General features: G+C 35.4%; 1 protein-coding gene across 3 annotated transcripts in view; it reads right to left on the reverse strand.

Annotated features, from left to right (window-relative positions):
• WDR26 (WD repeat domain 26) overlaps positions 1-17,647 on the reverse strand; it is a 40,183-nt gene that overhangs the window by 11,857 nt on the left and 10,679 nt on the right. For all 3 annotated transcript variants that reach the window (XM_005216853.4, XM_005216854.5, NM_001077059.1), the window contains 5 exon segments: positions 16,521-16,618; positions 14,948-15,104; positions 11,123-11,261; positions 5,110-5,250; positions 1,872-1,991 (listed from right to left, as the gene is read on the reverse strand). In XM_005216853.4, coding sequence (XP_005216910.1) covers positions 1,872-1,991; positions 5,110-5,250; positions 11,123-11,261; positions 14,948-15,104; positions 16,521-16,618 — 655 coding nt within the window.

Genomic DNA, 17,647 nt, shown 5'->3' on the forward strand with positions numbered 1-17,647 from the left:
CATTACAGAACAGCACTCAGAAAGCAAACAAAGAACCAAAAGAATCTTTTTTTTTTCCCCCAAAAGAATCTCTTAATATATCTTTTTGTAATATCTATCTTTTCCTGAGACTGATCGCAACCTAGTTGTTCCTTAAGTGTTTTCAATTATCAAAATTTATATAAGTCAAATTTCATTACAATACCTAAGAGGAGGGGGAGAATCTTAGCAAATCTATCTTCCCTTCTATCAAGCATAAATAAATACAATAAATACAAAGAAAGAAAAGACTCCTTAAGTTTCAAGGGCTCACAACTTTTGGAAAATAATTTAAACATCCCTTTAAAATACACTATACTGGGATTTGTACTATAATATTCAGAAGTTGTGATATGGAAAAAGATAACATGAATTATAGCTGTACAGAACTTAGGAATCTGTTATGATGTTTTAAAAAAAGTCATCAAGTTTGTAACATGCTCTACTGAGAAAAGCTCTTAGGATCATTATCTTCCTGAACATTCAAAGCTCTGAGTGCCAATCCTATTTTTACAGGTTAGGGAACTACCAAGTCATGTACCCTGAAGGCTTAAGCACTGTAAGGGACGGCAAAGTCAGCAGAAACACACAAGGCCACCTTGAATCCAGGGAATTAAGAACTAATGGCTTAAATGCCAAAATGGTGACTATAGTTAATAATATTGTATTGCATATGTGAAAGTTGCTAATAAAGTAAATCTTAAAAATCCTCATCATAAGAAAAAAATTTTGTAACTATGTATGGTGATGTTTGTTAACAAGACTTATTGTGGAACTCATTCTGTAATGCATACAAATACTGGATCATATTATGTCATACATCTGAAACTAATGTAACAATATATGTCAATTATATCAATCAATCAATGAAAGTACAGCATTAGCCCATGGAGAGAAAGTCCAGACATAAAATGCTTAAATTAGTATATTATAATGGTACTGACCACTTAAAAGAAAATCAGGGGTGTATCAATAAACTGTATTGGGACAACTGAGGAAAAATTAAATGACTTACAACCATGCTGAGATAATAGCACACTAGATTCCATGAGTCTTGCAGTCAGCTTAATGAAACTGCTAATTTGTAATGGCGACATAAAAGTTTTTATGATAAATGACCCACACTGAATGATTTGATGGGGTTATGATATTTAACTTTAGTCTTAAATAAATAAATCTAGAAGGATCTACTGGAACCATGGTAGGCAGTGATATGAGACATGAAATCTAGATAATAGAGAGTAATGACACGGCATTTGTATCATCATCTACTTTGTCATAAGATGTTTTACCTATTACTTACTTTTATTATCCCAACACTCCAAGATTACTAGGGCAGGTAATGATCAGAAGACACCTCAAATAAAGACTGGAAAGTTTCCTGGCAACATTCATCATCACTTTTATTCCTCAAATATTTAAAAGTCAGTCTCCTCATGAAATACAGCATTTTTCGGGGAGGGGGGCAGGTGAGGGGAGGGAGGCCGAGAGAGATACAAAAAATCCAAAGGGCCTAAGATCTCCCCACCAAAGAATTAAATACTAAAACTTTTTGTCCCTATACATAAGAAACTTATTTATTTATAAGAACAAAATGTTTAGTAGGACAATCTTTTTTTTAATGTTTCACTAAATTCAAAGCCTATACTTTGTATAAGCACTTGAAATGTGTTTTTAAAAAAGAAAAAGATTCCACACAAAGTTCTATTGGACAGTGTTTATCTTAGACAGTCAAGTGGGTTTTCATATATTTTATAAAAGTTATCAAGTCAAGTGAATTCTTTATTTTTACAAAACTGAATTTGCTTTTAAGTAAATTTGTAGGCATCTGAAATAGGGCACTAAATACTCACACACTGATAGAACTGCCCACGCTGACCTCCAGTCACAAAGCGTTTCCCATCTGGATTCCAAGCCACACTTGTTAAACTGTCTTCATGAGATTGGCTCATTTTTGTCCTTAGCTCTCCCGTCTACAAGGAAATAAAACTGTGGATGAGATCTTCAAGATATTCCTCTAAAGGGAACGTATAAAGAAAAAACAGAAAAAGGATAGTAACTGGGATATCTGGTTAGTTTAATATTCCTAATTAGTAAAGTAAACTGTTTAAATTGGCCTTATAGAACAAGACTATAGCATTCAGAAGAGAAATTAAATACTTGAAAAAAACTCAGGAGTCAAACAAAGCCTGGCATAGGTGATTCAAAGAATAGCTATGAGATAAACTTCAAACAGAACTCTTGTCTTAAATCAATTACATGCATAAATTAAAACAAGTAATTTTCCCCAAGTACAATGATGAAAAGCCCAGCACAACATACCTATTGCTTCTGAGTTCTCACTTCTCCTTAGTTCACAGTTCTTTATTTTATTCTAAAATTGTAGTTCATGCAATTAGCAACTCCTTAAGAACATGATTAATAGGCAGAAAAACTATGCCTTTACTCTAGGCCAAGAGTGTAGGCAGTCTAAATTACATTAATTTCATATCCAATATGCTCAAAATGTAGAAGGGAGAATGGGAAAATAAAAATTATTTTTCTGATATACAACTTTATTTCAATTAAAAGTAACAGAAAAGAGTGAAGGACATTGGTACTGTTTAGCATAGTCATTTTAAAGCATTTCCAACTAAGTAAGACTATTTAGTTGGTTACAACCGTCAGATATCCTCCTGTTATTTTTTCTAAGTTATTCAACTTAGAAGGTAGACACATACCATTTAATCTAGTCTTGATTCCATTTTGTTCATGGATTAGAAACAGGATCTGAGAGATAAGAGCTGCCCTTGGGATAATAAAAAGTACATGGGCATAATTTTCCTGTGAGAAATGGGTAATCAAATTAAAAAAAAAAAAAGAAAAGAAAAAAAAAAGGGTGCATGATCATGAAATGGGGCCAAGTAATAAAAGCAAAGAGGGCACAAAAACCAGAATGTCTTCCTTACACTGAAAAAGAAAAAAAAATTCAGCAATCTTAAACCCTTCCCCCATATTGTTAACTATTCTCAAGTCACGGTCTTTTGAGATTGTGCAATATAAATGGGTAAAAAAAAATTTTAGAAACACAAATACATATGCAACAGCTGAATCTTCAGCATTTTCTATTTACAGTAAGTTCTGAAGGCAGAAATGGTCTTTTCCTCTGTTATGCTCAGGACTGTTTGAGTATGAGGACATTACAGGTATCCCCAGAATTTTTAAAGTTTGCTTTGTACCACTTGGCTTTTACAAAGATCTACATTAGCACTTGTTTTTGCCAAGCAAAAGACATCTGAAGAGGATTTTTGCTTTTACGAAAAATGTCTGTGGAAAGTGAAAACAGTGTTTCGCAGGGAGTTGTTACAGAGGCAGCATACACTCTGAAGAGTGAGAGGGCTCCTTCCCAGGAACTACACTCAGCATCTCAGCATCAAGCTGCCATGGCGTTGAGCTATGTGAGCACCTGTGCTTTATCTTGATTTATTTTGTGCATCCTTTAGTAAGATGTGTCCTAAGGTAACTGCTTCTTTATGCCATTTTAGCTTATGAAAAATTTCACAGGAATAACTACTTTCAGATAGCAGGGGAAACCTGTAATTAGTAATCTACATAAAATCTCAAAGGAGCAATTTTGAAAACTGACTTAAAAGGACCACCCTTTTAGAACAAGTCTGTAACATAAGACACAGTAAAACAGTTAAGCTATAACAGTCTAACTGTCCAGAAATTCAAAATTGAATTTAAAGAAGACTACACAGGCTGACTCTCTGTTGTGGGACTATGACCATATAAAAGACAATTTCCGCCTCCTCTCTTTGAGGGGGCAGAAATTGTCTTTTAGGTCAGATTCATCTTAAGCTTGTTTGAGAAGCCATGTGATCTACTCTGTGCTTGGCCACCTTGAGCCCAATCACAAATACAACACTGATTCAACACTAGTCTGATTTTGAGAACAACTGGGGATTTTTAAATTATGAAACAAGTATTAGAGAATTATAGGTAAGATAATGGCATTTGAGTATGTAGGAGAATATTACTGTTAAGGAAATACATGTTTAAATAGTGGTAAAATATTATCTTAATTTACTTCCAGATGTTTTAGGTATGGATATATAAATATGTATGTTTGTATGCATGTGGGTATATACACACAAAATGTAACAAAATGTGAATAATATCTGCTGAATCTACGGTGGCACGGATACAGGTCATCATTATATTCATATTTCAACCTTTCTCAGTATTTCAAAATTTTCTTAATAAAAAACTGGGGTGAAATATAAATCTTACTGTAGAATTAGATTTATGGCACAGGTACATTTTAGTATTTATCTGTCTTCTATACTGTCTTATTGAGTCATTTCTATGGAGCTTTTATCTTTACTCTTGATAAAAATCAACTTACACATGGGTCCCCAAACTCAAAACCATATCCCACCAGCTTATACTTTTACACCCAAACTGTAGCCTGAACTATTCCCCTGCCAAGAAGTTAAAAAAAAAAAATCATTTAACCAGTCAGCTTATGGAAGAACTTAATAGAGCCAATAGATGACAGGGTGAACTCAGTGCTGAGTTCTTCTAAAATGGAACCCTAGATAAAGTGTTAAGTTCATTTAGAAACTACAATAAAACTCTTGATAGTAAGTACTGTAAACATCATTTAAATCTACTAAACGAGACTGTAACATTAAATATAGGTAAGGAAATGGTGCAATTGCCACTGGAATGGAAAATGTGGTGTCATGTCCATGTTTCCACACTTGAAAAGTAAGTTTTATATAGAACTGTGGAACCTCAAAACAACTGTGAAATCTTTACTGAGGTACAAAGTATCACAGTAAAATAGAACATATTACACACTATAAAGTACCACATCCCTAAAAATACCTACTGATCATTCTTTCAAAAATGCTATTATGCTCAACAAAATATTTAAATTTATAAATCTGGACACCTGGGTTCCATTTGATGAATTAATTATCTTTTATAAGAAATATATCATGGGAATTTAGGTTGAATGATTTGGTTCTACAGATCATGAATAAAGTTATAATGAAGATGTGCAGTATGATTATAAAGACTAAACCAAGGATAAAATTTGCTCACTTGTACATTCCAAAGCCAAAGCTCAGAGCAGTCATCTGGGCCACAAGCAACAAGATAGTTGTCGTCAGGACTCCATGCAATATAAGAAACGCCGTAAGCATGTCCTTCTAATGTTTTAAGCAGTTTTAGCAGGTGTGTATCCTAGGAGGGAAAATACACAACTTAGTTAACTCTCATTTCTAAAGTCACTGTTTTTTGGGCGTAAGAACTTAAATAGCTACAGAGATGCACTTTGATAATATAGTTTAATATGAGGACATTTTCACAGATTTTGCCAATTCCCTGCCCCTAAGAGAACCTCTAACTTGCTTCATGAAGACTCATTCATGCTGCAACATCCGTTAAGCATCAACTACACACAAGGGCACTGAATGCTAGATGGAAATAAAGATGACACAGACTTTGTACTTACGAGACTTTCAAGGAAACTTAAAACAAGTATAATAAAAGCTACCCCCTCCTCTTAAAAAGTTTTAATGAGATGTATCTTAGCATAAAATTCATCCCTTTTAAAGTATTTGATTCAGTGGCTTTTAGTATATTCAGAGATTGTGCAACCATTACTGAGAACATTTTCATCACCCCAAAAAGAATCTCCATACTAAGTGGCAGTTATCCCCTATTCTCCCTTTCTCCAGCACTGGCAACTGCTACTTTCTCCATGTATTTGTCTGTTATGGACATTTCCTATAAATGAAATTATACAACATGTCCAGTTTTTTGTAACTGGCTTCTTTCACTTAGCATAATGTTTTCCCAGTTCATCCCTGTTGTGGAATATATCAGTATTTTATTCCTTTTAATTGTTGAATAGTATTCCATTTTATGCCTATACCATATTAAGCAACATCTGGATTGTTTCCACTTTTTGGCTATTATGAATAATGCTGCTACAACTATGTAAGAGTTTTTGTGCAGACCCATGTCTTTATTTCTCTTGGGTGTATGTGTGGGAGTAGAATTGCTGGTCATATGCCAATTCTGCGCTTAACAATGTGAGGAGCTGCCAAACTGTTTCTTAAGTGTTTAAACCATTTTACACTCCCACCAGGAGAGCTACCACTTATTTAGTGCTAATCAGTATTAGCACTATTCACAATCAATCTCATTTAAACCTCATAAATCTAAAAGGTTAAGAATTATTTTCCTCCCCCATATTATAGGAAAGGACATGAAGACTGAGAAAGGTTAGAAACAACTTGCCTTTATTGATAGTATTACCAGGGATTTGAACCTGAGGTGCGTGACTCTAAAGCTATACAGGATGAAATATATAAACTGCAAACATGAGTGGCAAATGAAAAGACTGGAAAATTGACATCTTTATTTTAGACTAAAGGGTTAAATTTTTATCCTGTAAGTGAAGAACGATTTTTAAGCTTGGGAATATATAACATACTTGGCTTTAGGAAGAGAACTGATTAACAGGGTGGAAGAAGAATCAGAACAGAGAGAGATGCAGAATAAGGACACTCCTAATGAGCCAGCACAACAGTCACGTAGTTAAGACAAGAAATGGGCCTTAAACTAACATGGTCAGGACTGAAATAGGTTGTGGAACATAAAACTGACATGACAGAATGAGACAAAAAATGTTCAAAGACTATCTCTAAATTTCTGTTTTAGGGAATAAGGATGAACGTAAATGGTGTGAAGGAAGCAGAATTTGGGAAGACTAGACTTAATGGGGACCAGTTTTGGCTAATTCCAATGCTGATGACCTATAGCAGTTAGAAATGGGTCTGGAACTAGTCTGATAAAACTAGATTGGGAATTTGTTTTGAAAATTCAATAGTTTACAATGCCATTACTTCTGATTCTTCTTTGGGAAGATGATAATAGGCCTGGGCTATTAGATCATAGTATCATTAGGTCAAAGTAGCTTGCATAATTTAATAAGCATGTCAAGTCTTTTGGACTAGCCCAGTATCTTCTAGGAACAAATTTTCATTCATAGTGGTGTTTTAAATTTACACAAAGATGTGCTTCTAAACTAATGACAAGCTACTACAGAAATATTTAACTAAAAAACTAATAGTTTCATGCAATTAAAAAATAGCCGTGAAAGGAAAAGTTGAAAACAAATGAGAATACTAATATTGTATCTTCAGAAGTACAATGCCTTTATAAAGAGTAACCTATTCCAAATGGTATTATCACATTCATGCAATCCACTTAATTCTGCTTGGATTCTGAGGAGGGGAATGGGTAAAGTTCTTTATTGGGAAAAAAGGTAAAAAAAACCTGTTAAAGGAAACTAACCACTGGATAACATCTTCAAATATTAAGGTTCTCTCTCTATATTCTTTCTATCCACTAAAAATACACATTCAAAAACAGAACTGATTTTCTTAACAAGTTTTTCAAATAGTATTTGACATAGAAAAATATCATGATATCAAACTCTAAAACCCACTGTATCTCAGATTTAAATGTAAGCACTGATTCTGCATTTCCCAAGCTAATCTGGACACAAAAGCCCTTTACATGGAACCACTGTTAACATTTTACATAACCAGTATTCTCGTAAAAACACTTTGGGAAACACTGGCATAAAAGCCTGAACTCTTTAGCAAAGTATAGAAGATCCTCCTTGATCTGGGTGCTACTTACTTCATGAACCTCATCTCCTACTCTACAGTCTTCACCCAAACTGCCCAGTCACGTTCTCTCTCACCTGAGGGCCAGCTGTAACGTTTTGCCTAATTTACTTCTCCTTCATCTCACTCTCATACTTTTCCTTGCTTTCCAATTCCAGTAGGATCTCTTTTTTGAGTTCCTGTAGCATTCACTAAAGAATAATTACATGTATATCAGGAGCCCAGTCTGACTTCTATCAAAAGGTCAAGCACACAGCAGGTGCTCAATAAATACTTACTAAACAAAAGGGACTCATACACTGCTGCTACAAGAAAATATATAATAAAGAAGTTTTGATATGGTTGCTTTCTTTTTGGACATGTTATAAATAACTACTGAATGAAAATACTTCTTATAATAGTTCAGTTCAGTCACTCAGTCATGTCTGACTCTTTCTGACTCCATGACCCGCAGCACGCCAGGTCTCCCTGTCCATCACCAACTCCTGGAGTTTACCAAAACTCATGTCCATCGAGTCGGTGATGCCATCTAACCATCTCATCCTTTGTCATCCCCTTCTCCTCCTGCCTTCAATCTTTCCCAACATTAGGGTCTTTTCAAATGAGTCAGCTCTTCGCATCAGGTGGCCAAAATATTGGAGTTTCAGCTTCAACATCAGTCCTTCCAATGATAAGGTTATGATGGATCCCAACCTCTTTTTCTAGTCACATTTCCCATGCTTTGCCTTACTCATCCTATTCGCTTACTAAATAGCAGTTCTTATACTTGAAAATGCACTTCTTTATTTTCACTAACCACACACTGATATTCATATTTCCTTCAATCCTGAATACAGGCAATTAACAAGGCAGCATTGGGTGGTATTAGGTGACTATTAATAATGGAAATTTCAACTATTTTCACATATTATAGCTTTGGATATCTCAAAATTTTATGCTTGTCACTACTTCAAAATTCTTGAAGTTATCGGATCTGCTACTAGAATCTGTTACTAAGCTTATAAAAAAGTGGCATATTACTATACTGTATCTGTTTTTGTACTATTTTGATAATTATATTTCAGTATAATTGGGTTTACCTTTATGATATATACTTGGGCTTCCTAAGTGCTTTGGATTATGCGTTTAAAAACATTATTCTGAGGAGGGGTTCCATAGGGTTCAGACTGCCAGAGGAATACATGGTACAATAAAAGGAAAAAAATGCCTGCTTTAAGGCAGAGTAGATCTTGTTCATCTTTCTTCATTCATAGCATATTGCAGGTACACAAGAATTGATGTATGCTCTCAAACGGACTCTACTCTTTTTAAAATATTTCCTTCCATGGCCCCCTTTCTCAATAAGATTATTTATACTTTCTGATTTTAGGTGAATGACTCCTAAACCAAATACATCTTAACCTATTTGGAGTCATGTACTTCCTTAATTGCTTGGCTGAAAGAAATGGAAATACTCCTCTCTACAAATCTGTAGGTTACCTGGTTATAAAGAAAGACAATTTTGATTTTTGAGGGAACTTAATGCCAAAGAATGCTCAAACTACCACATAATTGCACTCATCTCACATGCGAGTAAAGTAATGCTTAAAATTCTCCAAGCCAGGATTCAGCAATACATGAACTGTGAACTTTAAGATGTTCAAGCTGGTTTTAGAAAAGGCAGAGGAACCAGACATCAAATTGCCAACATCCGTTGGATCATCGAAAAAGCAAGAGAGTTCCAGAAAAACATCTACTTATGCTTTATTGACTATGCCAAAGCCTTTGACTGTGTGGATCACAATAAACTGTGGAAAATTCTGAAAGAGATGGGAATACCAGACCACCCGACCTGCCCTTGAGAAACCTGTATGCAGGTCAGGAAGCAACAGTTAGAACTGGACATGGAACAACAGACTGGTTCCAAATAGGAAAAGAAGTATGTCAAGGCTGTATATTGTCACCCTGTTTATTTAACTTCTATGCAGAGTACATCATAAGAAACGCTGGGCTGGAGGAAGCACAAGCTGGAATCAAGATTGCCAGGAGAAATATCAATAACCTCAGACAGATATGCAGATGACACCACCCTTTTGGCAGAAAGTGAAGAAGAACTAAAGAGCCTCTTGATGAAAGTGAAAGAGGAGTGTGTAAAAGTTGGCTTAAAGCTCAACATTCAGAAAACTAAGATCATGGCATCCAGTCCCATCACTTCATGGCAAATAGTTGGGGAAACAGTGGCTGACTTTATTTTTCTGGGCTCCAAAATCACTGCAGATGGTGATTGTAAGGAAAGTTATGACCAACCTAGACAGCATATTAAAAAGCAGAGACATCACATTGCCAACAAAGGTCCGTCTAGTCAAGGCTATGGTTTTTCCAGTGGTCACGTGTGGATGTGAGAGTTGGACTATAAAGAAAGCTGAGCACTGAAGAATTGATGCTTCTGAACTGTGGTTTTGGAGAAGACCCTTGAGAGTCCCTTGGACTGCAAGGAGATCCAACTAGTCCATCCTAAATGAGATTAGTCCTGGGTGTTCACTGGAAGGACTGATGTTGAAGCTGAAAGTCCAATACTTTGGCCACCTGATACAAAGAGCTGACTCATTTGAAAAGACCTTGATGCTGGGAAAGATTGAGGGCAGGAGGAGAAAGGGATGACAGAGGATGATCTGGTTGGATAGCATCACCGACTCGATGGACATGGGTTTGGGTGAAATCCAAACTCCGGGAGTTGATGATGGACAGGGAGGCCTGGCGTGCTGCAGTTCATGGGGTCGCAAAGACTTGGACACAACTGAGCGACTGAACTGCACTGAAAATTTTAAATCCAGAATACAATACTTTTCATATGTATCAATGGGGGGAAAGAAATGTGTGTGTGGGGGAATGTTTAACAGAAGTTCCACAAATTACAGAAGATAATGAAGGGTTTGGGAAGGCAAAATGGTAAATGAGTCTTTTCTAACGTGTGTCAGAATGGTTACTGCATTAATCTGTAAATCAAATACTAACAAAGATAGCTGATTGGCAGAGATATTGAAGAGCAGTAGGTCTAGAGTAAAAATATCCCTGGATTTAAGTCTAACTCTGCCATTTACAAGCTGTGAGAGCCTAGGTGTTCAACTTTTACCTTGGTTTCCTCATCTGAAAACAGGAGATATTAGTATCTCAAGAGAGTTAATCAAAGGATGAAATTACAAAATATACACAGACTAAGCACAATCCTAGCATGTAACACTCAACAATTCTGATCATATTAATCTCTATGTATTATTTAAACAACACAGAAAGAGGTAAGACATGACAAAGATGACAAAAAATGCTCTTGGAAAAGAATGCTATTTATATACGAATACTTTAAAATTATGTACTTAATTAGATGAAAAATTACCTTTTTTTGTAATCTAAACATTCATATTTAGAGTACATACCGGATCAACTTGCCATATGATAACTGTCGTATCTTTTGATCCTGTTGCTAATTTAGTGCCATCGTTAGAGAATTTACAGAACCATACTTCATTACAATGCTCCGTAAGTATCTGCTGAGTATAACATGGGAACTGCCTCCTAAAACAAATAAATCCACAAATAATTACTCTTAAAATCGATTAAGAGTAATAATAATGAAAAATGTTAAAAAAAAAAAAGATGAAACATTTTTTGCTCAGATTAAGTCAATTCATATAAATAACAATTAACCAGGTCTTCATGTTTGTCTGTGTTAAGTGGCTGGGATCAGGTTGTTCTAGAAGAAATAATGTACATGTTCACTGATATAAAAGCAACTTGGTGTGACAAACAGAATAGGCACTGTAGAGAATTTGGGGTTACAAGCTTTAGTATCTTTGCCAAACCATTTAACTCCTGAGTCTCAGCTCTCTCATCTATAAAACGAGACGAATCTACCAAGGTTCTTAGGGTTCCTGTAAGGATGAGAAATACATCTAAAATTCCTGGAATGCAACAGCCATTCAAAAGTGGACTGCTAGTATTACTTTGGGGACAGCACAAGAGAAGTGCAATATATGGTAGAGGCCGTAGTGGTCAAAAGTAAAGTCTTAAGAATGGGGGCAGTAGAATCTGAGAGACTCAGGTTCATATCCTGGCTACTTACCAGCTGTGATTCTGAGAAGCCTAATCTCTCTAAATCTCAATATATCCAACCATAACCTAAAGACAAGAGTACTTTATAGAATTCCTTATATAAGGATGAAATAAAAAGGATGAGACAATGAATGTAAAGCATTTAGACTGGCTCTGATGTTTAGCTAGTACTTTATAAAGTTGCAGTTATTATATATTAAAGACAAAGAATTCTATGATTACCTTTAAGTTAAAGAGGAAAAAGCTAAGACTGACTATTCTCATTAAGTATTCACTTTTAAAAACCATTCTATCCTTTTCCAGTTTATCAGGACCATTCAATAGAGCGTCCTGTGATAATTCCAACCTTATATACCTGCACTGTGCAATCTGATACCCTAGCTCTGTGTGTTTACTGAGCACTTGAAAGGTGGCTAACATACTTGCAGAACTTAGATTTTTTCATTTAACTTGAATTAGTTTTCATTTAAATTTAAATGGTTACATGTAATCAGTGGCTACTGTTGGGACAATACAGATCTGTATTGTAAAAGTTACTTAAACATTAATGGGTAAACTCTTAAGTCTATTTTTAAAAATGTTGTTTTATGTTGCTAACTCCTGTCTGACTCTCTTATGACCCCATGGATTGTAGCCTGCCAGGCTCTTCTGTCCATGGGATTTCCCAAGCAAGAATACTGGCATAGGTTGCCATTTTTTTCTGCAGGAGATCTTCCTGACCCAGGGATTGAACTTCCATCTCCTGCACTGGCAGGTGGATTCTTCATCACTAAGCCACCAGGAAAGCCCCCCTTGTATGGGAACACCAGAGTGGCACTCAAATAGTCACTATTTTATTATTACTTAAGTAATCTTCTAAAAAGACTAGTAATTAAGCCCTTAGTTTATTAAAAGGCTAACTTTAGGGTAGTAAAATGATAGTCTATCTTTGATTCCAAATAAATGTAAAATTTGTTAAAAATATAAGGGCCTTCCTTCAAACTGAAAAAAGTAGCATTTTAATCAAGCTAAACACCTTAACATTTTATAAATCTTAACATTCTATAAATATTTTACGAACCTTTACTAAAAACTAATACTTATAAAAATAAAAAGCTATCTGTGGAAACATCCTTCCACTGATTGTTGGTGGGGGGAAAAAAACCACAAAAAAAGAAAAAAACTTCTACAGATTAAAAAAAAAAAAATCCCATCCTTTACTGATCAAATTTAATGAAAAATATATATATGCACTAATTGCAAAAAATATAAATAATATATATAATCTAATAAAATCTCTTCAGTGCAGATGAGGAGGAAAGAAGTTCTGGTGTTGTGCTGACTGCATAAATCCTATTACTACAGAAATGTGAAGAGTGAAGAAGTGGTAAGGAAGATACTGTGAAATGTATAGTAGGTAACTACTTTAAGAAGCTGGCTTTAAAGTGGAGGTACTGTGGAGGGGGACGGGGACTGGGGTAGCGGGGCGGGGGGGAGTCATAACTAGGAAGACCTCCAATCATCAAAGGTTATTTCTGAGGAGCAAGAACTCTTTCATTCCTATGTAAATAGGGTGCTTTCTATGCAGGTTTGGAGGAGCCTGATCCCTGATCTGAGGGTTGGGAAAAGTCAGAGTAAATAAATATTGTCCATCATTTACTCTCACAGATACTGACATAGAAATGAAAGAACTTAAGAAAAATGGAGGTCATGTTCTCATACATCTGTTTCCAAACAGGAAGGCAAGCTCTAAACTTACTGATACCTCTTGAATCATGAAGTCTACCATATATTATACCTTTCAATGTATACCACCAGCAATAAATTCACAAACCAAAAAAAAACCTGGGTTCACAACTGCCTTAATTTTCACACTGATCTCAAATTTTCAAAGGAGCTATAAAATACAAAACCATATAATCTTTTAATCTATTTTCTCCTCCTACCTCTGTTCAACTTAAATGAAAAGACTTAAAAATTCTCATAAGCAAATAAAAAAGCAATGTTAAGGAGTAATAAGGGATAAATGAAAAGGATCTCTAATCACTTTCTTTAAGTGCACCAAGTAATTATCCAATACTTTACAATAGTTCAATTATTACTATTTTTTAAATTTCAATGGGGGAGGGTGAAGTGAGAATTCAACTATACGTGAAAGTGGTTTACGCGCAAATAAAGATTATCTTAAATCATAGCGTATATGGGCACACATATATATGTTTTATGGTTATCAGAAATTCCTCATTTTCTTGAAGCGCTCACACATATACACTCTTATTCTTCCTATTCATGTTATTTTCAATAGTTCTCCAAGGATCTTTGACAAAAGAAATAGAGCATATGCATTGCAGCTGTCATGTTTGGTTCACCAGACCCAAATAATTTTCTTCTGGAGTTTGAAAGATTTCACATTTTGTTTTTCAGTATCTTAAAAATGAAAGCTCTGTTGAAATTTTGGAGATAATTATTAAAATGGTAGGGATTTTTATACTCAAAATACTTCTAACATCAAAAGTGAAGCCTGAATTCTTGTAAGTTAAACTATGCAGATGCATTGGTTATGACAACAAAACCCAAACCAGAAAATTAATACCTGTTATTGTAAGTATTTCTAGTCAAAAGGTTAGCTTCAACTAAAAAGCAGAGCTTCCATTATGAAAAGTACTTCCATGATCTTCATGAGCAGAAAATAATTTGGGCCACAGTTAAAGTAGTCATAATGTCTGGGAGGGGGTGGATGGGGCTGGGGCATGTTGGGGGGTGGGGGTGGGGATTGGGGAGGGGAATAACTAAGTGGTCTATGGCATCCAAAGACAACACAGGCTTGGATCACTGGCATTCTCACACAGGATCACTTATAATTTCTTAAAAAAAAAAAAAAAAAAAAGCGGCCAGATACAGAAATGACCAACCAAACCCACAGACAAGTAAAGGAACAAACAGGCTAACCAGCTTCAGTTCTCAAGGAGTAATTTCCTATACAAACATACACAAATTTCTCTCGTCAACTTCAGTGGTTCTAGCTGTATTTGTAAATGCTAAAGCAAACATGAATTGCTTTATGGTGACAGGATAAAAGTCTAAAACAAAATCCTAACATTTTAATACATTTCATAAGTGAGCTTGTAAAATGTTAGCCCACTTTAAAATAGAAAATATTTTCCTCTTACCTACTACAAACATGATCTATAAGCAGAGACACAGAGTCTAGATTACTATCAAGTTTGGTGTTGTGATAGAGGCACCGATCCCTTTGGAGTTCCACCGCTTGCCGCAGAAGAGTCTGTAAACGCCGTGGGGGAAGCATCACTGATGGTGGTAAATAGGCTTTAATAGAAGATATTTTTAAAAAGAGAAACAAAAATTAAAATTAAAAACCAAAACAGAACAGTTCACTTTTATTTAGGACATTCAACTCATCCTCTCTTGCACTTGCCCCTACCTAAGTGATGTCCTGACCTTTAAATAGAGCAGTTCTGGGTGAAATGATGTAACATGTAAGCTTTATGAGTATTTGTCAGCAACTACAGCTATGCTGTCACTAGAATGAATATATTTGGGTAGGAGAGCTTTAATTTGCAAGTGAATTTCCTAAAACGACAACATAAACCTAACAAAAACAAGAATTCGATAGAAAATGAAAAGGTAGTGATGATGAAAATAAAATCTAAAGATATTTGTGTCCCATAGGTAGATGAAGCATCACTAAAAGTGTAAGAAAAATCTCTACTGACAAGGAGCAAACCAAAATGTAGGAAGAAATCAAGTTCCAGTTTTCATCAAATTGTGTCTAATGCCAAGGCACTGTGAAAATGCAGGGAATAACTGGTGTTTTTATTATCGATACCAATTTATTTCAATCCTTTAATGCCTTAGTCCTCCACAACATGGTTTTCTGATTCTGAAGTATCTCCACTCTCACTTCAGTATGAAAACATAGGATATGGTTTAACTAAAGAGGGAAAGACAGTCTTTTATTATAAAGGTGTGGCAAAAAGGAAATGTCTACTGTAACTTGGAAGTTATATAAAAATATCTAGACGGAGGGTAAAACAATTTACCAAAGGAAATTGGTGCTTTATGCTTGAAATCAACATAAAAATAGGTACACCTCAGAGGTACTGAGGGTTCGGTTCTAGATCACTGAAATAAAGCACACATCACGATAAAGTGAGCTACAGAAACTTTTTTGGTTTCCCAGGGCATATAAAAGTTGTGGTTATACTACACTGTAGTGTATTAAGTGTGCAACAGCATTATGCCTAAAAAACTGTACAAGCTTTAATTAAAAAACTTTATTACTAAAACTGCTAACCATAATTTGACAACTCAATGTTGCCACAAACCTTCAATCTATAAAAAAATGTAGTATCTGTGAAGCACAACGAGGTCTGCTTCTATCTAAAACACTTGTGGCTTAAAGCTGTGGTTTCCATGTTTTTTCTCTAACCACAGTACTTCTCCCCCAAACAAAATCTTAAGGGGAGCATCACTACATAAAAGAAATGGAAGGAGACATGCTCTGGGACCAGCATCCTACTCACTGACTCCTGAGGTTTAGATTCTTTGACTCCAGGGTGGATTTTGAAGCCTCTGGTTTAAAGGGCGTCCTAATGGATCTCCCCGCTCATGCCTCCTATATAACCACTTGATAAGAGTATGTCTAGATATAAGTCTTCCTAACGGATTCATAGTATCCTTTCTAAGAGAACATACAGAAACATCAAAAATGAAGATGCTTACTCTGAAGTTTGTCCAGCAGTTTGGATCGGGAAGCTGTTCCTTTGCCTTCCCATTCTGCTTTTGCACGTAGGTCTTCTGCATGGCTACACATCAGATACCTAAAAAATATGACAAAGAGAGCACCAAATATCAAACCCTTTTCTTTGGATTAAACATAATTGATAAATACTGATTATACTCCGGAGATCTAGTTCTTATAAGAAATATATATCAAGAAGAAATTTCTACAGTGGACCCAATTCATTAATACAATCTGGCACCTGAATTAAGAGTTACAGCATAACAGACATTATCATTTGCTATCAATAATAGAATGTATCCTTAGATTTGGTACTTTCCTCATAGCTCAGCTGGTAAAGAATTTGACTGCAATGAAGGAGACCTGGGTTCAATTCCTGGGTTGGGAAGATCCCCTGGAGCAGGAAATGGCAACCCACTCCAGTATTCTTGCCTGGAGAATTCCATGGACAGAGGGGCCTGGTGGGCTATACTCCATGGGCTCACAAGAGTCGGACACGACTTAGTGACTAAACAATCACCACCATCCTTAGGTTTACTATTACATATCATTATACATATGTAGCTCTTATGGTGTGCCAGGATCTATTCTTCACTAAGCACTCAACATATATTGGTTCATTTTATGTTCATAACGATCCTCTATGAAGTAAACACTATTATTCTATTTTTATAAATGAGAAAACTAAGGCACAGAAAGCTTAAGGAACTGGCTTAGGAGAGGCAAAGTAGGAAAATAAATCCACGCATTGTAGCTGTAGAACTTGCTCTTAATCACTATGCTAACTTAATTGCTCCTCAATAGTTAAGACAAAACAAAACAAAAAACCCCCAACAAAAAACTTTCAAAGATATTCATACTAAGTTAAATAAACAAAAACAACATATCTTCAAGAGTTTATCATAAATGCCACTCAAGAAATGGTATAACTGGATAATCATCCTTGCGTGATCTTATCAAAGTTATGGGATCCCAAAGAAGAACATTTGGGTACTATTTTATTACTCACTATATATGCCAAAGGAGGTATAAGTGCTAAATTCATGGATTCTGGAGAATACATGAGGGCCCCCTGCTGGAAGTGTGACTCTAACCTGGTTCTGCCTCT

Source organism: Bos taurus, chromosome 16 (genome assembly GCF_002263795.3).
Source record: "Bos taurus isolate L1 Dominette 01449 registration number 42190680 breed Hereford chromosome 16, ARS-UCD2.0, whole genome shotgun sequence".
Taxonomy (NCBI): domain Eukaryota; kingdom Metazoa; phylum Chordata; class Mammalia; order Artiodactyla; family Bovidae; genus Bos; species Bos taurus.